General features: G+C 42.0%; 1 protein-coding gene across 1 annotated transcript; it reads right to left on the bottom strand.

Moving 5' to 3' along the window:
* Nucleotides 1-2,471: 2,471 nt before the first annotated feature.
* Nucleotides 2,472-20,346, bottom strand: LOC129356160 (sphingomyelin phosphodiesterase 4-like). The gene is given in 22 exon segments (XM_055025765.1): nt 2,472-2,924; nt 2,926-2,975; nt 3,344-3,472; nt 3,780-3,911; nt 3,993-4,223; nt 4,292-4,497; nt 5,624-5,787; nt 5,855-5,993; nt 7,041-7,129; nt 7,724-7,869; nt 10,138-10,275; nt 11,816-11,887; nt 13,093-13,225; nt 13,531-13,682; nt 15,036-15,088; nt 15,216-15,324; nt 17,684-17,759; nt 17,823-17,943; nt 17,946-17,958; nt 19,266-19,352; nt 19,878-19,937; nt 20,220-20,346. Coding segments are annotated over 21 exon segments (2,547 nt in total). The 5' UTR covers nt 19,917-19,937; nt 20,220-20,346; the 3' UTR covers nt 2,472-2,656.
* Between the last annotated feature and the right edge of the window lie 4,475 nt (nt 20,347-24,821).

Consider the following 24,821-nt stretch of genomic DNA (forward strand, 5'->3'; position numbering starts at 1 on the left):
GACATCAAAACAACTTCTATTGCCAGAAAACGTCTCTTTTTCTTTCTTTTTTTACGATTTGTTTCTAGAAGCAGTATCAAATCAAATCAAATCAAATGTTATTGTATAGCTCATTTCAGCAGCAAGGCATCTCAAAGTGTTTTACATCATAAACACAAAGTCATGCATCATGGAATCAACAATATATTGTTACATATTACATTTCTAATCAAACTCTAATCAGCTGGTTTTTAGTTGAGATTTAAAGGAAGTCAGGGTTTCTGCTGTTTTACAGTTTTCTGGAAGTTTGTTCCAGAGTTTGGTGCATAGATGCTGAAAGCTGCTTCTCCTCTCTTGGTTCTGGTTCTGGATGCAAAGCAGAACCAGAACCAGAACCTGAGAGTCTGGAAGGTTGATACAACAACAGCAGATCTTTGATGTATTGTGGTGCTAAACCGTTCAGTGATTTATAAACTAACAACAGTATTTTAAAATCTATTCTTTGAGCTACAGGGAGCCAGTGGAGGGACTTTAAAACTGCTGTTATGTCTCTATCTTCCTGGTTTTAGTGAGAACAGGAGCAGCAGCTTCTGGATCAGCTGCAGCTGTTTGATTGATTTGTTGGACAGGCCTGTGAAGACGCTGTTGCAATAATCAATGTGACTAAGATAAACACATGGATGAGTTTCTCTAGATCTGGCTGAGACATTAGTCCTCTAATCCTGGATATGTTCTTCAGCTGATCGAAGGCTGACTTTGTAATCGTCTTTAGAGACTTTCTCTCTAGCTCTCAGTGAAGACAGACATTTTCTCTTCTGTTCCCTTCCTGCCCTGCTTGCTCTGTTTTGCGCTGCTTTGTGGAGCCTTTCTTTGCACATCATTTAAATCTACAAATTATGGATCTGGCCAACCGGTCTCTATGCAATTGATAACATTTTCTCAATGAGAAGACTGGGCAGAGGAGAGGCTGTCCTTTAGGGACATACCTGACGGGATACGTCCTGAATTTATTTGGATTCATGATAACAGAATTTCTGCTGTTTGGAGTTGGCATACTTGGCATATCAACAAATTTGTGATGGATTGAGCCGACGAGGGAACACTCAGACTAACAGGCTGTGGGACGGAGACACAAGTTGGATGTGATTCTTGCTGAGATTCGGAGTTCAGCTGCAGACTCTAAAACTCTCTAGCAGGAAGGAATGGATCTCGGAGAAGTTGCTGATTTCGGTCCGCTGGGGTGGCCACACTAATTGGGATGAACAAAGATGGATCTGTGAGACTTTAAGGCAGATTAAAATGTAAAATCTACCTGACCTAAAGCTTTCTGTATGTGAACTGGCTCCCTTGTGTTAGCCTCGGCTGGCTGGATATCTCAAATCTCCTGGAAGACAGGTGAACATGACTCTCTCCTGAGCAGAGTGGTCCCAAGGACTGCATGGTTTCAGTCATACAAATGCACCACACACACACACAAAACAGATGTACTACTTAATGTCACCACCTTTCACTCATGTATCTGAATGTTGCTAGATGTGCATACTTCCCCTGATGTGTCTTGTCCTTGCCCTGCCTGTCTGGTTTATTTGATTACTTTTATAAATTGTGGAGTACTCACTATTTAAACCAATATTATACTTTCTATGCCGAGAAACTCCAATTCGTTTTTTCAGAGAAATTCCTTCTCGCTTATAAATTATGGAGTACTTCCTAATTTCAGAGAAGGAATTAGAAAAAAACTTATAATGCAGAAAAACTCATCCAAAGAAACGACTCTTTACCTTAGGACATCATTTAGGACCATCTACTATATAGAACCAAACAGGGAGAACCAACTTCTAGTTTTATCAGATCAATGAAGTTATCACTAGTTATAAAGTAAATTCATAACCCCAACTAGTTTATAAAGTCTCATACATTCTAAATATTGGGAACCAATATGTAGTCATATACTTTTATTTTTCTCTTACTTTACTTTTGTTTGCATTTCCTTTGACACATGTAAAGCACTTTGAATTGCTTTGTTGCTGAAAATGTGCTATAAATTACTTTACCTTACTTAGACACCCAAATAGAAACACAAAAACTGTGCAAAATGTAAATTTTGTGTAACCCAGTTACAATCTCAAGCAAAAATTAATATTTATTTCATGTTATTCTACAGCGATTAAAAGGTATAAATAAACTTCATCTTATTTATTCTTCAATAAGATTTAAAAATAAAAAAGTTAAAAAGTTCATGAGTATGTTCATAAGTGGACATACTCACTTTTAAACAAGGTTCTATAAAGTTCTCTATATTAAATTCTACCCTTTCCTCTGTTGTTGCTCCCACAAATTCAGATTCTGATCAGGCCCATCATCCCTTATGCATTTGTGGTATTAGTAGATTGCAGGTAAGTTACTTCAGTGACTAACTATCAAGGCTAATTGAAGTAGCCTTCTTACCGCAGAACAGATCCCCTTTGAAATAAATCTCTTCTCACACAAACTCTTGTTTTCACTGAGAAAAATACTTTATTCACTTAAAAACTTTTGGCCTGCATCCGTTTCCAGATGCTCAACGGACAAAATAAAGAAGTATTTACATCAGAAAAATGCCGGAGTGAGCTGTGGTTCATGCTAACACTAACGCAGTAGAGCTTAAACCAAGTCAGAAGCTCAGCTATTTGGCGTTTTATTGCGTTTTCAGTTTTTCAGCACAGAGCGTCATCAGGACACCATACAGCAGCGCCCCCGTCAGGAGCAGGGCTGTACTGCAGAGCGGCCCTAATGACAGCAGCGCCCCTAGTGAGTAAAAGAGTAGCAGCAGCAACAGCGTCTGGTAGCTGGCCAGCGGCCGCAGGCTGAGCCGTGGCTGCTGGCGGCGCTCCAGCGCCCGTCGGGACATCGGGCTGCGCCGCAGCTGCACGCAGGAGTCCGAGTCGGTCAGGTATCGCCGGGAGTCGACCCAGGAAGTCTGAGCGCGAGCAGAGAGCACCCATCTGGGCCTGGAGCTGAGAGAGAAACAATCACTGATCAGAACGGGAATTTATTCTCACTGGTCAAAAAATAAAACCCTTCCAAAAATGAAATTACAAAGAAGAAAATATATTTTCATAAAAACGCTTCAATTTCAATCGGCCCTTCTGCACGACGGAGTACCAAGGCTATGAAAAGTTCAGTTTAATTACGAGAATGTAATCAGAACATTGAAAGAATAAAATTTTACTGGAAAATTGTTTTAAAGTTAAGAGGAAAAAGTCGTTTCAATGAGAAAAAAGCTTTGATAAGATCCACCAGGTTCTTTCTTCCAAATGGACTCAGTTGATTGACTCGCCCCAGAACCCAGAACAGATGCTCCAAAAACCCAGACTGGACTCACCCTGTTGTTCAGCAGAGATGAAGCCCTGTAGAGCAGCCGGACCAGCAGGGCGCTCTCGTAGCTCCTGATTGGCTGCAGCTCCGGATCACCCTGGTACTGAACCTCAAAGCGGCGCAGGCCGTTTATGATCTGCGTGGGCGCACACACACACACACACACACACACGTTTGTTTTTCCATTGGTAACTATTCATTATTTAAGAATTCAGCTGTAAAGTTGGGCTGTTTTGTCCATTAACTGAATTTATTATTTTTGCGATTGTGATCATTCCTCGCTGTGTGACAAGTTTCTTCTGTTCGGTGGCCGACTGATCCGGCTTCTGGTTCTGGATGGCTCCCCAGTTCCAACTAAAGAATCTCCAACGTTCATAAGTTATTTTTAACAGCATGACCCAAAGTTTGGCTTCCAGCCTCTTGTTGCCAGGTCGGGTACCAACCTGCCTCCGGCCCAGGTCCGTCAGAACCGGCCCGTTCTCGCCCTGGACGCAGTCCGGCAGCTGGTTGGCGCGCCCGTCGTCCTGCGCGGCGCTCAGGTTGGCAACAAGCTGGGCGAGCTGGTTCTGGTTCAGCTGCAACACAAACACGGCAAGACTTGAGGCGCTGGCAGCGACCCGGTTCTACTCCCTGAGGGATGAGGAACCGGACCGGACCTTAAAGATATGACACAGGTTTTCCAGGGCCCGGTCCAGGAACTCATGGGTCTTCTTCAGGTACTCGCCGCTGTCCTCGGGCTCGGCGCCGGGAAACGTGCTGCTGAGGTCCGGGGAGGCGAGTCTGAACCAGGACAGGAAGGAGCCGCCGGCCGCCGCCTCGCCGGACTGATCCGAGATCCGCTTGGCCGTGTGGCGGGCCTGCGCGATGATCTGAATCAGCCTCATGACCTGCAGGGCGACACGGTTAGCCGCCTGCCAGACCAAACGGACCGGAAGCGGAAACGCCGGTAACTCACCGCTCCTCGGACCTCGGAGCCAAACATCTGCTTGTACTGGCAGTCCTGTCCTTCCAGAGAATACACGTGACTCTTCACCTTGAACGCCGTGTCAGTCACCATCCGTTGCCGTGGCGACAGGTAGCTGCCCCCCTGAGCCGGCGTCAGATACCCGCGGGGCTGCCGGTGGGGCAGGACGTGCTCCGGCTCCAGAAACAGCTGCTCGCCTGGAGAGAAACGGCAGAAACACAAAGAGTGGTCTGATTGTTCAGCCACTGGTCTATGGTGGAGCGCAGTGAGGCGGATCTGGGAGCATACATCTATGTTGATACATCTATGTTGATACATCTATGTTGATACATCTATGTTGATACATCTATGTTGATACATCTATGTTGATACATCTATGCTGACAGACAGTAATTACAACTGAAATGTCTAACGCTCGCTCGGTACTGCAGCAAACATCCTGAATTGGGAGCAAAGCAGGACAATAAAATCACTTGAATAAGAAACGCAAACATGCTTGGGTTAGCGAATTCTGCATTTCTTAAGAATTGAAATGCTTTCTTTTATTTTTGCCCAGAATCACAACAAAATGTCATTTCTATAAACAGACAAATAAGCCAACAGACAGAGGAGGTGCTACCATTTTCATTAGGTTTGTTAAATATCACATTAGGAAACTTTGGCACATAGAAGCAACATCTGGAGACGACATGCCAGCGACGGCGGTGCATGCAGGCAGTGTGTGTTTGTAGCCGTGTGTGTAAGGAGGTCTGTGATCCCTGTGGATCCGACCAACGGGATGGAAACGGAGACATCGGTCGGAGCGCCACGCCTCACGTCAACAAAAACTAACTTTGATGGATAAAGTTTTTGCTTTTGAATTTGACACTGAGACAATGTAATAACACCGACTGTTCAATACAGCACAAGAAAATTCACAATCTCATTTCAAAAACTGAAAACTATTAAAATTCAATAGAGAAACATGTTTATTAAAAAATACAAGGAGACAACTGGACAAAGTCCAAGAATATAGAAATAGCTTAAAGATGACCAAAATGATTGAGTTTCATTTTTACTCTCCAAAACTTGAAAGTAATATTAAGAACAATTATCAGTACAAATTCATGTGTGCATTTTATTCTCCTGCTTTGTTCCTAATTTTGGACTTTTGCTGCAGTATTTGCAGCTTTCACGGCAGCATCTGATTGGGCGACAGACGACAGGTCTGTGATTGGTCGGTTTGAGCCGAGGTCGGGCCGAGAGAGCAGAGCGCTACTGACATTTACATTCTAATTCTAGATGTATGCGTCCAGATCACTCACTGCTCTACATGGACCTCACCTCTCTGGATCATGTCCGCCAGGTTGGGCTGGGCCAGAACCTTGGCGGCCCGGAACACCATCAAGGCGTTCTTGGCATTGACCAGGTCGGTCCGTGTGGCCCGGTTGAGGAAGCCCTGGAACAGCTTGGTGTAGAGCAGCAGGTTCTCGTGGACAAACGGCTCCCTGTGGCAGAGGTCCGGTCAGCAAACAGAACCGGCACCAACCAGAAACGCCGGGCAGGTCCACTCACCATTTGTCCGGCACGGTTCTGTTCTGGTCGGGTTGGGCATTGGGCTTCTCTCCTGTGTATCTCCACGGCTGAATGTAGCTGAGCCACGTCTCCAACACCTGAACGACATTTATCGCCATTACATTCGACCTCAGTGAAACATGACAAGAAATCATTAAACATTAAAATATGGAGAAAAAGTTCAACAGTTTTAGTCTTTGTGAAAAAAAAGGACACTCAAATTATTGACCTCAGATCTTTATTCTTCTCATTTCAAAAATTTTTGTTCAGAGAATGAAAACCCTCTGAAAGATAGATTCAGTGTCTCATTACTCTAACGTAGTCATGGAAAGTTTAGTGGAAGGAAAAGATTCACCAGCACCACGGTGCTTCAGGAATCTGTGGGACTGAGGCTGCTCAGACGGATCCAAAACATGGACCCGGTTCTGAGGAGAAACAGAACCCGACTGTAGCCCAGGGTCAAAACGTCTCCTTTTCAGATTAAAGTTTGTATTTGATCTGGACACCAAGGTGCCAGAGGCTGGAGGTCAAGAGTGAAGCTTCCACAGTCAGCTCCATCTGGGCAATCTGCTGGTTCTGGGTTTTCTCAAGTCCAAAGAAATGCAGCCGTCTAGCAGAACATTAGAGTTTTTCACACCAACAGCTTTGAGCTGGAAACATCTAGCTGGATGGTAAAAGTTGGTTTCCTTTTCCAGCGGGGCTTGGTACCGACCCAAAAGCTGCTTCAATCATCATGGCGACTCCAGGCACAGGAAGGTGAGTTCTCCTCCGTGTGGCGCCGCGTGGAGGAGCCCAGACCAGGCTTTAGTTTCAAAACGTCAATATTTGACCAAAATAAAATACTGATCTGGTGTAATTTTATGAGATACTGAATTTTGGGGTTTTATTCTCTAAATCGTCACAAATGCAAGAAATAAAAATGGAATATTTCACTCAAGTATTTATAAATTCACAAAGTATGAGTTTCACTGAAATGAGTGAAAAAAATACTGAAAATATTGACTTATCTCAATTTTCTAGTTGTTTGAGCTTTTTCCTACATTAAATTAATCTCAGACCTTCAGTGAACCAATAAGTTCTGCTAAAAATATTTTAATTTCAGCCTCACTGGGTTTAAAGTGATGATTGATAATGTTATATTGCTGGTAATAAGTGAAACGCTGCGGTTCATCCTGAGGTAACGTACGGCTGAAGGAGGCGTCCAGCGGCCAGTGTCCGAAGCAATGCTGCAGGAACAGGTAGAGCTTCTGCTGCACAAAGCGCTGCACCACCACCCTGCAGCAGCGCAGCACAAACACACACAAATCAAACTTGCATCTCAATATTTGACCAAATTATTTAGCAAGACTTATTCACTTTTCACACAACAAAATTCTAACAATTCTCAGGAGGTTTTCAAAGTTTTCTAGCAAAACACTTTGGAGAAAAAAACTAGAGTTTCAATTCAGATTATATCATCTCATTTATACTGTTATTAATAACATCTTTCTTATAACGTTTTTTACAGCACAGACAAGTGAAGGTGAACTAGACAAAAGGTTTTGAAATGTTTCACCCTAAACACCCGACTGATCTGAAAACAAAACACCAATATAACAGAAATATCTTCCAATTTAATGTATTAAACAAAGTTAACACATTGAAGTGTTTTGGGTCGGCAACAGAAGTGGCTCCGTGGTAAAAACAAACGGCTTCCAGCCAACTGGTGATAAATTTGCACCAAATTAAGACAGATGCAAGAAACTATGGAGCCAGCTCGACTTTTTAAGGCCTTCGTTTTAGAGGCATGAAATTACGAGATATTCTGATATATATATATAATTGCACCCTCAGTAAACATGGCTGCCAGGGCCTTTCAGAGCCGCTGACCTCTTGAACTCCTCCAGTGGGCTGGTGTGGGGGGAGTGGGCTGGCGAGGGCGGCGGCTCCGGCTTCAGGCTGCTGGAGAAGGCGTGCAGATGTTTCACCAGTAGGCGCACCACCAACACGTGCTCCTCTGACGGATTGAAGGGCTCCTGGAAACACAGCCAGTCACAGCGATCCACACCACCAATCATCTCCACCAGCTCCACAAAGCAGCCAATCACAGCAGGTCCCGCCCCAAAGTGAGGTCACATGCCTCAAACCCTCCCGACTCTCCGACTCTGGATCAGAACATGTTTTAAGAACAGAAAATTTAGTTTTTATTTAGTTGTTGAAGTTCGTTTCAGATGTTCTTCTAAGAATCTGTCGATAGTTTTGTTTTAATCAAATCCAACAGGATGAGCAGTGTGACCTCACTTCCTGCTAAGGCAGCATGATGCAACCCTTGATCTTCCGCAGCAATCCCATCTGCAGCCAATTCCAAACACATTAACTCATGCAAAGATGGTTGTCGTTACTGACATTACATGCGCTTTGCAGCGACAGCAGGAAGACGGGCAGACGCCATGCATCAACGCAAGCAATGCGGCCAAAGATCCAAAGCCGTGCTGCAGGACTGCGCCTGCTGTCGAGGATCCTTCTCTGCACAAACCATGAAGCTGGGACCGGACAGCCAGAGAAAGGCTCGCTCATACTTACTGCACTGCAAAAACACAAAACCTCACCAAGTATTTTAGTTTCATTTATACAGCAAATATGTCAAAATAAGGCAAAACTAACTCACAGGTAACTTTTCATCAAAATAAAGGAGTGTGTTTAAAGTCAGTAATTCCTTGACCAAAACGTCCAAGTCCACTGGATCCTTTTGCTTGTAAGCTTGGAAAAAGGTTTTCCAAGCTTACAAGTGAAATTATTGGTCAGCTGAACTCAAACTTTTTGGTGAAGAAATCACTGAATTAAAATAAGCAGCTATATCTTGCTGAAAAGTTACCTGTGAGTTAGTTTTGCCTTATTTTAAGTAAACTGACATATTTGCACCAGAAACCAGACAAAAAGTGCTTTGTAAGATTTAGTGTTTTTGCAATCTACAGTAATGCAAAAACAGACATTCATCTCATTACAGAGTCACTACCTCTCATAAGTTTTTGCTCTTAATCTGTCTGAATTGGTTTTATTTTATTTTCTCTGCAAATTTTGAAAATTTTGTGTAAATTTGATTAATTCTGACTTTTATGGTTGATGAAACCAATGTTGACCTGGTTCTTTGAAATATGCCTGGCCTGAACTTGGACCCAAAATCTGGAGACTCTGCTCCTGAAAACCAACCACTGAAGTTTCAGGAAACAGAAACATGATCCGATTGTTTTAAAAATTGAAATATTTTCAGATAAACAAAGTTGAATCTTTAGCTACTTTTCTGTCCGATTGCCATGCGAATTTCAAGCAAACTTTTAAAACATCAAAGAAAATGCTAATTATAAGCGTTTCCATCTGCTGATTTGGAGCCAACCACCTGGGCTTCGCACAGCATGATGTCATCACATGTTGACCCTACGCACAGCTGGAAGAAACAGGAAGTGGAGTTTGGACCAGTGATACGAGTTGGAGATTTGAACTTTTTTCGACTCCCAGTTTGCTGCTTGTGGCAAGGCTCAGACCGTCCAGCAGATGGCGCGCTCACCAAGTCAGAGCATCTTTTCATTCTTGGTGCATTGCCTCTCTTAGAAAAGTCAAAAACTTTTCTGTAAACTTAAGGAACATTTTTCCCATTTTCACCAACTTTTCCTAATGCGACACGGCAAAGTATACATAAAGCTTATTGGATTTTTGCTCTCATTGCAGCAGATTATTATTTTGAGGCAATAAGGAAACAATGAAAATTAGCTACAATATATGAAATACACTTCCAGCTGTCATTAATAAACCAGTTCTTTACTGAATGGTTCATCATCTGCAGCTAAAACTCCTTCTAAAATCATAGCCTAGAGCTGATCTGGAGACTACTTGTTGATTACGCGTTAATCACCTTTTTGGATCGCAAAGGTGATTAACAGGAGATCATTTTTCAGAATGTGAACCTGAAGCTAAAACTGAACGAGAGCCGTTCTAGAACAGACGTTTATATCTTTATGACCAGCTTTGGTTTCATTTCTGCTCTGATTGTTTTCTTTCAGCAAATGGCCGTTTTTAGAGTCCGTTTCCTCCAGCTAGGGATTAATCAATCCCTAAATTAGTTGATGATGACTTCACTAATCGATAAATCAGATTAACTGTTTCGGCCCTGCTGTCGGCTGAAGCTATGGGTCGGCATGAAAGCGTGGAGGACCGCGAGCCGCCTCCCCTCATGCAGCAGCAGCAGCTAACGCATGCATGCCAACGTAGCATGCTAACCAGAGAAGGATCCTGGACCGAAGCTTTACCTCCAGGAGGCCCCAGGGGGGCACTGCTGAGTGAAAAGGTAAAAGTACTTGGTAGGTGTGGAGGGTCCCAGAGCCAGGAGGGGCGAGGGGTTGGCACGGCATGCTGGACATACTGAGGCGGTACTGCAGCAGCGCCAGCTGTTCACCCGGAGGAGGGGAGTAAGGGGACACAGAGGGGTGGGGGTACCAGAAGGAGAGCAACCACAAAGAAATATTTGGCCGAAAATATTCAGGAGGAAAAAACACAACAGGAGACAAAAAGAAGAAAATATTGACTGCAGGAACAAAACAATTTGTCTCTTAAAGAAGAAAAACCAGAAGAGTCCAGATCCGGTTCTAGCAGAACTCCAGCCCGAGGACCGGCGCTGGACATCCGTCTTCCCCGTGATGGAGACGGACAGACGACCTTCACAGCTCCTGAAGGTCACCTGCTTCCAGTTTTTCAGAAACTCCTCTAATCAGAATAAAACCAGCTTCACTTTGCAAAAACAAAATCTGACCAAATAGTTTTTGTCAAGTTTCTATTCCAAATATCTCAGTTCTCCTCGTTTTCAGTAAATCATTTCTAAATATCAATTTTAAAACGTTCTAGTTCCACCGGCAGATTGTTTCAGTGAAATGATGCGCCAGTGAAACTTTAATGTGTTCATGAATAACAAAGAGTTTTTGACTTAAACAAGTTCTTACCTCTGACTGCAAACGTATTATTTTTGTTGTATTTCATGTATAATAAGACATTTGTGCCAGAAACTAAAATACTTGGTCACATTTTGTGTTTTTGCAGTGCAACCTCAAAATCCGTCCCTGGGCTGAGCAGAACCGACTCAGCTGAAAGATTCTGGGTTTGGTGAACGGTGAAAACAACCCAGAACCTTCCAGCCACTCCAAGCAGATGACGTTTCCTCTGAACGGAGCAGTGACGGGTCATTTCCTCTGAAATATGCAATCAAGCTGCCTTTAAAATGTTTCATTTTTGAAACGGGAAACCAGCAGTGAGTTTCTGCACTGCTCCGGGAGGAAACGTCAGTGGGAATTGATTCCCGTCCAGGTGGCCACGCGTGTTATTGAGAGGAACTCCAGCATCAAGTCTGAACAGATTCACAGGAAAAAAAGATTTTTATCTTTACTGCAAAATGTCACCAGAGGCTGATTTCAGACCTTTGAGGTGGATAAGATCAGCCGAAGCGATCGATCGGTGCAGCCGAGCAGGAAAACCTCCAGAAGCAGCAGAAACACCGTGTTTTCTGATTCTTTATCGTCTGCCGTGCTCTTTTCTCTGCTCAGCATTTTCATGAGTGATTGGATGAAGAGCTGAGGCCATCTGGATCAGAACCAACTTCAGGCTGAAGTTCCTTCCTGGACTTCAGGTGCCATGCAGCATGCAGAGGAAGGCAAGCGACAGGAACATGCCCAACTCCTGACCGCAGCAGCTGCAGCTTTAAACCGCTGAATGATCCGAAGCAGAGATTTCTGCTGCGCCGGCCCGAAGACCCGATCCGACCCATTCCGGCTCAAGGTGTGAACCCAGAGGTTCACACCTTGAGGACGGGCAGGATCTTCTCTGCAGCTTTTTAATTGAATTATTTCAATATCAGCAGGTCAGAATCAGCCAATAGACGGCCGGTATGTATGCAGCGTTGCAGCGCAGGATGCAGGGAGGCGAGGGAAAGCGCCTTACCTTTACCTGAGGAGACTGCAGCTTCTGGTACAAGTCCAGGGAGTAATGATGGAGCCAGATCTCTACAAACATCTGAAGACATAAAACGCTAAATATTAGAGGAAAAATCCTCCAGAAACGGATCCGATCTCAGATCGGTCCCTGTTGCTCCGTCCCGCCTCTCTTCCCGGAGGACAGCCAGACCGCTGAAGCCACACTGGTTGTTTGTGAGCATAAGGTTTATCAGAAATAAAATGTTTTCTTTCACAGACAAAAAGTTTCAGCAATAGTTTTTTCCAGGGCCTGAACTGAATCAGGGACAGAACATTTGAATTCAGCAGAAATCTGGAGATTTTAATTTCTCCAGCATGGAAGCTTTTAGCTTGAAGAGACTCTAGCGCTCTTCAAGCCAGATCCGAAAGATTCGTAAATTTGCAGACAAAATCATAACGTCTAGAAAAACTGCTTCTTATTATAACAGGTGTCTGCTTAATAACTCAGCAGCTGTATTATAATGCAGTTAAACACGGCGAGAAAAGTCAGGCCTGGTTCACTAACTGGAGTCTGTTTACATCAGCGAATCAAATGTGTCTGGTCAGAAATTACAATGGATGTGAATGCTGCTACTGGAGCTGAATTAAGCTCATTAATCTCTAATGAATATGATCTCTGAAAACTTTTTTCCAACTATGTTTCCGTCCTCACGTTATTTAAAGGAAACATTAAAGTCTCTTCATCTGTGAACTGGGGATGAAACGATTAATCATGACTAATCAATTATTGGAAAAAGAAATTCTTTGTCTCTAATTCTGTTCTACCCTCAGCACCACCTGGTTCACATTCTGGACAAAATATATATTAGCACCTTGGCTACCAGTTATTAATCAGTTTATCAATAATAAGAGGAATTTCTACACTGATGTTCAGCAGACAGGCTGAGCTTTTCTCATGCTCAATATTTCATTGTTTGCTACAAATGATCAAAACTTCCCACAAAATGCTGATATTGACTTTTAGACAATGGCATGTTTACTTATTTAAAAGAAGAATTTAATAATTTATGTGCATCTCTTAATGTATTTTAATATTCTTTAGTAAAGGCTTAAAGGAAAAGTCTGCAGAATTTTTCCTTTAAGCAAATAGTCATTACAGTGACTATTTGATTTATAGTCATCATAATAATTGACAGATTAATTGATAACTACAATATTCAGAGTGTGACCGTGCGCGGACGCAGCGTCTCGGAGCTGCAGCGTCTCGGAGCTGCAGCGTCTCGGAGCTGCAGCGTCGATTCTCACCTGCAGCAGCGTCTCTGACCTCCAGATCTCCTGCGCTGCAGGGTCTGCGTTCACCGACGGCTGGTGGAAGATGTGGTGCTTCAGGAGACTCGGGCTGTGGACGCCGTGACCCGCAAACGACACACTGGAAGCTCTGAGAGAAAATTGACCAAATATTGAAAGTATTCATCATGAATCCATCAGCCTGTTCACTGTTACTGGATGTAGAGCTGCTGAGACTTTTTCTTTAGCCAGAATATGAAACCAAACTCAGACGGTCCATCACTTTATTTCTTTATTCATTCTTTGCCAGTTTGTACATTTTCCTCTTCAGGAAACTCTCACCATTACCATTAATTCTCCTCCCTGACGTGTTGAGCGCTCAGTTTAACACTCGTCGTTTCCTAGATTACTCCAGAAAAACCCTCAGGTGTTAAAAGCTGATAAATAAACAGTTACCGTGGCGACGGAGCCGCAACAGAGCCTCTGAAGTCGGTGAACGGAGACGCAGGAACATTTCCTTCAACGGGCAGGAAGTACTTGAGGTACAGGTCGACCAGCACAAAGTAAGCGGTATCTGTGGAGCTGCAGAGCTGCGGCTGAAGGCAGTTCTGGAATCACAACAAGCACCAAGATAATCGCTTAAATTGGAAATCAATAAATAATCCAGAGAAACTTGTCTGGGCTTTGATTCCTGCAGCAGGTCTGACTGACAAAGCAACGGTGCAGAACGCTGCTGCTGGAGCTCTGACTAGAACCAGGAAGACAGTCGCCGCCTCCTTCTACAGCCGTCCACTCAGACTTTAAACTGCTGGTAGGTTTTCAATCATTGAATGAATTATAGATTTGCTGCTGGATCAACCTGCAGCAAATCTGGTTCTGATGCAGAGCAGAACCAGAACCAAACATGGAGAAGCAGCATTCAGCTTCCAGAAAACTGAAAAACAGCTGAAACACTGAGCACCTTTAAGGCTAAACCCAGCTGGTTAGAGCTCCTTGAACCAAATCAAATTCAACAACCATCAATAATCTGATGTGCAACAACTTTGTATGTTTGTGTTTTTTGACGAAACGAATCTTGAATTGCCTTGTTTTGTAAATGTGCTACACAGATAAACTTGATTGATTGGTTGATAAAACACAACTACTCTGGCGAGGGATGGAGGAAAGTTCCTCTGTTCATCTCCAGTCAGACTGCAGGGTTTCAGCCAACAGACAAAAATAACCACACGCACGTTTGTTGTTGCTCCTTTTCGAGATTCAAGTCTCTTAATAAAGCCGATGTCTGTCCAGGAGCCAGCGGGAGGATATTGGAGGATTCCCTCCAATACACCAAGATCCCAGAGGAAGAAAAATGACTCCAAAGCATGATGCTGCCTCCACCACCAGCACCCACTGTCTGTTCAGAACAGATTTCACCCCCAGCATCAGGAAGACGGAAAATAATGTTTGCATAAAATTGAGATCTTTTTACACAATCTGTATACCAGACTAATGATTATTTTAGTAGTCGATTATTCTATCCATTAATCAATTCAACATAATCTGCAGATTTTTCATTTAATCACGTACCCTTATTTTAAACTAGATCAATAATACAACAGAAGATCAAACAATGTAATTTGGTTTTAAATAAAAAAAAATACACATTTTGTTTCCTCAAAGTCGATATCAGAATTCCTTTAGTGATTAAATTTGTAGCAAATAAAAAAATCCTTCAACGTGACAAAAGCTTCTGATTGCTGCGGTGGCGCAGTGGTTGAGCACAACCAACATAAAGACATCACAGGTTCGATTACCGGCCTGATGACCTTTGCTCCATTTCTCGATACATTAATCGATTAATAACATGATCATTAGTTGCAGCAACAATGACGCTAGATGTCATTCAGTTTTAAATAAAACCAAACATCTGAAACAAGATAAAAGCTCAGAGTTCATCAGCGCAGAGATAATAAACTCACCCTGGGCGCAATGAGGCAGTGGGCCAAATTAAACATGAAGAACTCAAAAGGATCTGCAGAGAGTTGAGGAATAAATTCATTTTCCAGGAAGTCATTTCCTCTGGTTATCACAAAGAGTTTGAAAACTGAAGTTAATGTGAGGATGACCAGGAAACCCTCCAGCAGCTCCTGTAAGGATACTGAGAGCGATGTTCAGCGTCAGGACGCCCGGCAGCGGGAACTGCAGCTTGTTGTGGAACAGAGGACAGTCGGGAAGAACGCCCTCCTGGATGCAGGCCTTCACCGGACCCTAAACACACATGAACCGCTAGATCATTATGTTCATATCAACCACAACGTGATGTCGCCTGCAGCTGTACGGCACTAACTTTGTGTAGCTCGAGATTTCAATCAGAGCATAAAGGAAAACATATTTACAAGTTATGTTTTTTGTTGTTGTTTTTGAACTGCTGATGGGACACCCATCGATTCTCCATTGACAGAGCGTGATCTTCCACGCTGGACTGTTCAGCAAAACATTTAACTGTTTAGCTAAACAGTTAAATGTAGTTTATTATTTGTCAGAAAGAGAAGAGATGAAGGAAACGTCGCCACACATCCACCTCTGGGAGTCTCAGATAAAAGACATAAAGGGAATCAGCTTCCTTCTCCACACACGGCTTGGCTTTGCTTTCCTGTCCTTATTATTTAGTGAAATATTATTATCATAGTTTATTTTCATTTTTTTCTCCGGTGTTTTTGCGTCTCTAGTGGCCCGTAGTTTTTGACGGTAGGCTGACAGGAAATAGGAGACGGAGCAAGATGTCGAACCCGAGTCGGCCGCGCTGAGGACTAAGGCCTCCCTCCGTATGTGGTTTGTACTAAACCACTATGGCACCACAGCACGCCCCATAATACATATTATATTCATAAAGAGTTTGTCAGACCATGTGCCTGGTGTATATCAAGTAGGGTTAGGTTTAGTTTATGCGTGTTAGGCTGTGATCACGTGGATTAGATGATGGTTTTGTGCGTGCCCTCCAATAATATCCTGTTTTATAAACCACATTACGTTAATATCCTTTAAAATATTGTGCGTATAAAGAAAAACATTTGGGAAGGTGCTGCAGTAATTCTGGCACAGCAATCAATACTTTTTATTGAACAAATTTCTGAAGGTTTGACTTTTAGAAAATATGGACTTTTTTTCTTTTGTTTCGATGGTTCAGAGTGATGTCATCGCCCGGGGCAGCCATTTTGTTTGGTCAGTGCGTTTTACAGCTTCTATATATTTGTAACATTAAGAAAATAAAACTAATGACAAAAATAAAGTGAAGAAAGTTGATCATCTTGTGAATTTATTCTTAGACTTGTCTCAATCATTTCTATTCTTATCATTAAATTTTGTATTTTAACAATTTTGTAATTTTTATTCCCACTTTGTTTTTATGGTTTTTATGTTTTACGTTTATGGGTCTTTGAGAAGGTAAATTTGAGTCGTTATGCCATCATTAATATACAACTTGAAAATGATCTCAAAAGAAGAATATTATCATTTATTGATCTAATTACTGGAACAATTAATCGTCTAGGAAAAGGTGTTGCTGCGGCAGGCCTAGTAAGTTTTATTAGCATCTTGCTCTCAGTGCAGCAGAGAATAAAATGGCCGCTGCCATGATAATAATTTACGACACGCTTGTGAGTTTACGAAACAAGATAAAAAAAATTTGATAAAAATATATATTGCTTTCTGAATTATGTAAAGATGAAAGCTTGGACTTATGAGAATGTAATTCATTACAGGTTTTCAAGTAACTGATAATATTTGATGATTACTAGGGTAATTAATATCAAATTCAAATTGTGTTATCTTTCCTTTTATGTTTCTGTTTAGTGATTCATATACAAGAGAATTAGGTTTTGGTGTTTTGTGTATTCTAATTATTTATGAAGTGGTAATGTAGTTTCATTTAATGTGACATAAATATGAGCCGTGTCCTTCGTCCTGCACCTTTTCAGTCAAGTTGTTTAAATTGTTGCAGTGTTTGGGTAATTTATTTATGAATTAACATTTTTTTGTAACGATCTAAATGACAACCTCATCAGTAGCAGAACTTTGAAATGTTTGAGGAAACAGTTTTGTTTCTTTACATCAGATTGTAACTATCAAAACTTTTTTCTCTTAATCTGAAGACTTTTTTTCTGGTAAGAATGCAAAGTTATTCTGCTAATATTATGACTACAGTCTAGCATATGAATAAAAATTCTTGTAGACCCTATTACTCCAGTGTCAAACTCACAGGATGGATGATAGAAATAAAAGTGATGTCTTGAAAAGAATTTCTTTTTTTGAAAATTAAAAATTTCATTAAATTGGAAATTGGCACGTCCCACCGGGAGGAGTCCCCAGGGAAGACCCAGGACACGCTGGAGAGACAATGTCTCCCTGCTGGCCTGGGAACACCTCAGGATTCCCCCGGAGGAGCTGGAAGAAGAGGCTGGGAAAGGGACGTCTGGGCCTCCCTTCTTAGGCTGCTGACCCCACGACCCGACCCATAAGCAACATACGACGGATGGATGGAAATTGGATCTGGTTTGATTTTTAAGCCTGAAATAAGAAAAACTCCAACTCTTCCACCATCAACAATTTGATGAAAACTGTGACGTACCGGGAGATAGTTGACAGGAACTTCATATTTGTATTCTTCTGCCTGAAGTTTGTACACCAGCTTCATCATCGGGCCACTGAAACACAGAGGAGTGAGAAACCCTGGTTTTATAGTGAAAGCACGTCAGAACCGGTTCTACCTCGGGCTCAGGAAGTCCAGAACCAGGCTGAACTCATTGCTGCGTGAGTGCAGCTGGCGCAGGTTCCAGCCAGAGATGATCCCATCCAGACTTCCAAACACATTCTCCACCAGCCAGGGAAGATCAGATGCAGCTCCTGCAAAACATCCCTAAATTACTTCATGTACGCAGGAATTGAGACGTTTGGAACAAAGTAAATATGATTCAAAATCCAGCTTTGCTCTCTGGCTGCAGCCTGTTTAAAGGGGGGTGAGGTATTTTCCAGACACATGGTCCATTTTATGGCATACTCAAATAATTATGTCACCTTCAGTTGTTATTAAAATCCTGCTTTAGGCTTAAAAATGAAATAAAATGTTTTTCTTGCTTTATTACAAATAGATTACAAATAAAATATTTCCTAAATGTTGACGCTCAACATTTCTCTATATAATCTTTCTGTTATAATTGCAGATCTTTGAAAATTGATTGACCTGGCACTTCTGATTTTGGCCGCAACAGAATTTTTGTCTGAAATGTTGCAAAATACAGCAAGAAAGTTGCCAAGTTGGCAACAGTGGAATGAGTATTGCTAGGTTTCAGACCCGGATGACGCACAAAATTCAGATTGGGTCAGGAAGTGGATTTCTCAGGTTCAAATCAAAGCAAAATGCATCACAACGAACAGCTAATGTCCTAAACAGGCTAACGGTCTAGCCTCTCACTGCAGAGCAGAAGACAGTGTTTCATTTTAGACCTTTGCTAAGGAGATATGATCAGCTTCACATGCAGGTATCGGCCGATCACCAATTTCTCAAAATTAAGGAAATTGGTACAGATAAATCAGTGCAACCCAACTAGAAATTGTGTTTTATACCCATCCAAGAATTAAAAGATACTTCCTCACTTTTCAGATTCTCACTTGTAAAAAAAAAAAAAAACTAAACTAAAATGAAGAAAACCAGGAATTTGTTTCATAACTGTAAAACATTTCAGGTTGGTTTCTCAATTGTGGGCGACTGTGGCTGTGTGGCAGGGTTGTCGTCTTGCAATCGGAAGGTTGTAGGTTCTATTCCAGCGTCTTAACCCTAAGTTGCAAACCAGTCTGCGTATCGGTGTATGAATGTCTGTGTGCGTTTGTGTGCGAATGGGTGAATGTCACTCTAGTGTAAAGCGCTTTGAGTGGTCAAAATTACTGCAAACGCGCTATATAAGTTCAGTCCATTTACCGTCAAATAAAATTAGGGTGTACCAATAGGAAAATTTTACTAAATATTGAAATTAATATTGCCGCTACTGATAAAAACACCCACAATCCTTTGCTGCATCACTATTATCATCACATTACCTTCAGATATATAGTCATCACTAAGATGAAAACATCGGTTGATAAAATCGTCCTAGTTTCACTTATCGGAGCGATGTTTATACTTTGTGCATCTCTAAGTAAACCCGTTGAAGTACCTTCGCGGGATACTCGTCTATGATCTTCAGCAGGTCCTGGCATCGCTGGATCAGAGGCTTGGTGGTGGCGTCAGCTTTGAGATTTGCCTGAAACAACACGGTAACAAACAGAAAAACGGGAAGAAAATTGGCACAACAATTTGAAGAGTTTTTGGGTGATTCTTAATGGACATTTGTTGACAGTACTCTCAAGTCTCAAGGCAGGGGTTATCCCAGCAGCTTATTTCACCACAGTTCTTCTTTCCACTACCACAAGGTCCCTGTTATTTCTGATGCTGACTAATGATTGCTTTGCTGGGAGTCAGACAGTAACAGAGTGGAAGGTCATCATGGAGATGTTCAGCAGCTGAAACGCATCATATTCAAAGAGTTCTAACTGGTGAATATCTATAAATCACAGCAATGAGGCTTTTTTATGCTGGAATCCAGAATCTTGCAAGGAATCAGCTCCTTACTTTCAGTAGATTCAGTGCAGGAATCTCTGCATGATGTTGTAGACATGACCAAATACAGTATGCATCTCCCTTTTTTCATTTAATTAGTGACACAAGTGAGCTTTGCATGACATCCTGACTGAGCTGCAGCTGTTTGCTGATGTTAGCTGAGACTCACCAGCAGGAAGCTGGGCTGCTGTAAGCTTGGGCTGCTCATCTTCCTCAGCTCCACCTGGAGCTGCAAAACAAACACAGGCCAGGTTTTATCCTGATGCTAATTGATCAGAAACATCTTAGTTAACTATTTTAATCAGTTTTGTCAGAAATCTAACCGCTCTGGAACCCAGGGGGATTTCTAAACTATTGAATTGAAGAGGGGAGGCCGAACACCCCGAGTCAGCTAACGGTGTTTAGCTACAGACGTTTAAACGGCCAATAGCTGCGATAAGCTGGTCGGTAGTTCATAAAGAAACAGGAAACTGCCTGGAATAATTCAATCTGTTAATGGCGTCTTCCTCACCTCTTTCCACGGGAAAAAAATTAAGTTATAGTGGGTTTTACACGAACCGCGTTTCCATCAGTTCACCAGATGCAAGTAGCCTTCTTCTCTGTTAAGCTCACAAGAGCCGATTACATGCTGTAGACCGCTTCCGCCATCTGCTGGAAGTACAGAGAATTACATTCTTCTTCTTTTATGTTTTATTGTTGTGTGGCAACCTACTTAAGAGGCATTTACCGCCACCTACCGGACTATAGTGCGGTCATCAATGAATTTAATAAGACCTCGTGTATGGAGTGTGCAATCCACGCTACACACACTTAAAAACATATGTATGTATACGGATTCACATGCAGCCACACACACATATATATTTTTAAATAACCTAGTGTTCTTTTAAAAATCTATTTGACTTCTAACAGAATTTGATTCATTTCCTAAAAGATTTATCATAGAAAATCTTTTTCCTTATCTGTTTAGTATTGAAGTTCATCTGAATGCTTATTAAATTCTAATAAGACATATTTGAAAAAGAGAACTATTAAATCCAGTATTACCAATCCTATGTTGAGATATCATTACTTCTTCTTTCCGCCTTCCACTAAAACATTTACTACCCCCCACAATCTTTTGATTTTTAGAAATGTCTACCAATGTCATGATTCATGTCTTTGCTCCTTCCAAACTTTAAGGATTTTGTTTGGAAAAATAGATATCCCCTCATCTTTGCTATACTTAAGTTAATAAAATCCGATTTCAGGCCCTGTTTGGCTGATATATCTTCTCCTTCATTTCCATCTAAAGAGCAAGAATCTAGACAAATCCAACAAAACTTTTCCTATGATGTAGCTGAACTAATAAGTGATCAATACTTAACAATAAATGCAATCTACAGGATTTGCCAAATTTTATACTTAATAATGCAGCTTGACTATCTGATGCAATTATAGATTTATTTGCTTCCTTATTATTATCATCAAGCAGGCAGATAAATTCACTATATATGTATCTCTATATGATCTGTTCTTTTAAGCATGACTTTATGCTGTGGGATATTCACAGCTGCTCTTGTTCTGCCACTATTTGGATCTTTAGATCCATCTTTATCTGTAAAAATGCTTTCTTTAAATCTTTCAAAAAATCATTGTTAATGGCCTTCCATTCTGGAGCCTTTCCCTTTTTAAGAAATGTTCCCAATTGCAAATCAACCACTGGTGTGATAAATAACCCTGGTGGAATTGGTGGCCATCGTAAAACTATACTGAAACTGAGGCAAACTGAAATTTTGAGCTTTTATATCCCCAATCCATGCAATGCTATCATAGTTAGATTTATGATGTTCCCAGCAGTCCTGCAGCACAGCCTTTGTTGGATGACCATAATAATGTATCTGGAGGTTTACCCAATACATATACTTTAATTTCATTCTTCTTAACCTTAAAGGAAGCTCACTAGTCTCAACTTGTAAAGCAGCTAAAAGAGATGACATGAAAGGACTGGGGTTTGGGTTCAGGGTCAAAGGTCAGGGACCCTAAAGTGTTTCTAAATCATCTTCCCCATCACCCTCTCCCCCTCTCCCCGTGTGCACGGGCACGTCCTGCCAGGAGTCCCCACGCGGAGCCTACCTCTCGTTCAGACCCTTGAGGTTCTGTGTGTCCAGCCTGTGGATCCACAGTCTTTCAGCCCTTCTCCTCTGGGCTGAGGACCAGGCTGGGTCGCATTCCAGCACCAGGGCCGAAAGTGCATCCCAGCCGTGGCGTATAAAGTGCTGCACTAAGGGTACATGAGTCCTTTTTTGTTTTTGGATATTATATCTATGTTGGGTGAAACGAGTAAGGAGGCTGTTACCCGTTTCACCCACATACTGGATCTCACAAACTTGGCAAGTGTCATGTTCCGTGTGTTCCTGTTGTGTATCTCTGTGTCCTGGCTCTCCTTGTTGTCCCGTCTTCCCCTTGATTACTCTCAGTGTATTTAGTCCCTCCTGTGTCCTTTGTTCCTCGTCGGGTCCTCGTCGTATTTTTCTTCGCATTCTTCGTTGCTTGTCAGCTCACCGTCTTTGGTTTTTTGTCCGCCTGTCTGACCTGTTGCTACCTGTGTGAGCCCTTGCTTCCGCTCAGCCGTGCTGCCAGGCCGCGGACTACTTTGTTAACTGTGTTTTCTGAACTATTTTGTTATTAAATTCACACCTACTCACCTGCCTGGGCCTCCAGTGTCTGCCTCACCACCTCCACCACACCAATCCATCCATCCATTTTCTGAGCACCCTTCTCCCTAAACGAGGTCGGGAGGTGCTGGTGCCTCTCCAGCTGCATTCTGGGCGAGAGGCGGGGTCACCTTGGACAGGTCACCAGTCTGTCACAGACACCAATCCTTGACACAGATTAATTTTATTACAGTCTAGGTCTACTGTTGGGTCTAGATTTCACTTGAGTGATTCATTTTAAAGATAAGTTTATTTAATGTTACTAAGTAAAAGTTACAGCCTGGGGAAGTGGGATGATCTCTGATTTTTTTGACACCACACAGGACGCTACAACCACTTGCATCAACATGCATGTGAAACTGTTCATCCCTCTTCCCGTCCATCCGTCCGTCCGTCTCCAGCTCCTCCTTTTAGGTAATTAAAAGCGGAAGACTTGTGGAATATATAAAAACACGCAGGACTTATATTTGTCACAGCTCCATCGGGCCAAACGGTCTGGGAGGAGATTTGTTTGCATTCACATGACAAATTCAACAGTTACAATAGATCTTCCAAGATCTCACAAAATATTAGAAATCTCTTTTTTTATAGTTACAAGACCTTTTTATATGACTTCATTTTGTTGGTGTATATTTGGCTATTTCAACCAATGGCACTCTTCTATTTCTACATGTAATTTGTCTTTTCTCAGTTTGTAGTAGATTCTATGCAGATTTTCTGTAATTAATCCACAACTGCTCCTTTACCAACAGTCTACTGAACTACTTTTGGAGTTGTTGTTTCCTTATCTATCTAAACATTAAATTCCCTTTGGACTTTTTGGTTCCAGATTACCTTTACTGAATCCTTCAATCATCCTTTCCAAGCTAAAGTGACCTGGAATAATAAATTGCCCATTTTTTAACTACAACTGCAAGACAACATATTTATTCTCCTAGATTCCCAGTAGAGGAGTTTTGCTCCCTTTTCCACAGTTTTTAATGGACCCAGATCCACAGTAGGCCCTGTGATAGAAACGGCTATTTAGTGATGGGCCATGATCAGCCAGATTTTATTATTATTATTTGTTTTTGATCTCTTTATTTTAAATAAATCACAGCTCAGCTTTAAAATCTCATCTCTCAGCCTCTGTTGAATGAAGTAGTTTTATAATGCTGCTCTGAAGGCAGGAATTTGATTTTAAAAGTCTGATCTTTCAACCATGTTTTGTTTTATTTCTCTTCAAACTGTTTTTAAGACAGAAATCACAGCTGAGCTTCAAACCTCATCTCTGAGCTTCTGCTATGTGCCAGAAATGTGTTTTAACGACGTTCTGAACGTCATAAATTCACTTGAAAATGTCTGTCAGGATTTCCCAGAATGCATTGTTTGGTGGTGCTTCATATTTTAACTTCTATTTTCTCTGTTTTTACTGCACTATCTAACAAACCCTATAAATTATGATCAGAATGAGCTTTTATCTCAAACTAGATGGCTTACAATGACTAGGAAACATGTATAAAATTGGGACCATGACTCATAATGGGTTGTGCATTGTTGAACTGTTTCCTGCTGCAAACTTAGTCACAATAGACTCCCCTGCTGGCAGGTTTGGGTAAGTCTCCTTCCTTTGTAAATGTGGTCAAGTATTCATCTTGGACCACATATACAGAGCATTCTAGAGGTCTTGCGGTGTATGATGGCACTAGAATCGCTCTTTACTCTCATTGCAGGGCTGATGGTTTGAATCCCAGCAGGTGTCTGGAGATCTGGAAGGCTGCAGTTTGCTGTATCTGGTCCAGTTCTTCTTCCTTGGGAGGATGATTGGGTAGCAACACCTTACTATTGCTGCTTTTCCTCATCCTTCTTGGTCTCTGTAACAACCTGTTGGAGATCTACTGGTGAGCAATTCACTCTGCACTGGGAAGCTAAGGTGAGTCAGTAAACTTGCAGGCTGCCAGGATTCAACACAGACCAGTAGAGAATCAACGGAGAACTCTTCTGCTTCCTGGGCATGCTGGTTCCACCTTGCGGTGTTAACGGACAGTGTGTTTTTGAAACCAGGGGCGCGGTACGTATCAGCCTTCCCAGGTTCCGCCTATAGGAACAGCACGTGGGAAAGGTGACTCCAGGACTCAGGAGTCTTAAATGCAGTCCAGTCTTCTAGAGGAATAGCCTCACACACAGCAACATGCACTCCAGCTGGTATTCTCTATTCAGTCCTACAGCTTAGAAATGCATAAAGGAATTTAAATTTTAGAAAATCTTCATCTTAAAGTCTATAGGGTTAACTTCCTATGATCTGAGGTCTAACATTGCATGTAATATTATTGCAGGGGTGATTGGAGATTGCAGATCCCAATCAGCCCAAATAAAATTCTTTAGACATGATGTAGTTGAGAAAAATTTACATATCAGGAGATTCATTTTAAATGTCA

Source organism: Poeciliopsis prolifica, unplaced genomic scaffold, assembly GCF_027474105.1.
Source record: "Poeciliopsis prolifica strain line A6 unplaced genomic scaffold, Auburn_PproV2 SCAFFOLD158, whole genome shotgun sequence".
Lineage (NCBI taxonomy): Eukaryota > Metazoa > Chordata > Actinopteri > Cyprinodontiformes > Poeciliidae > Poeciliopsis > Poeciliopsis prolifica.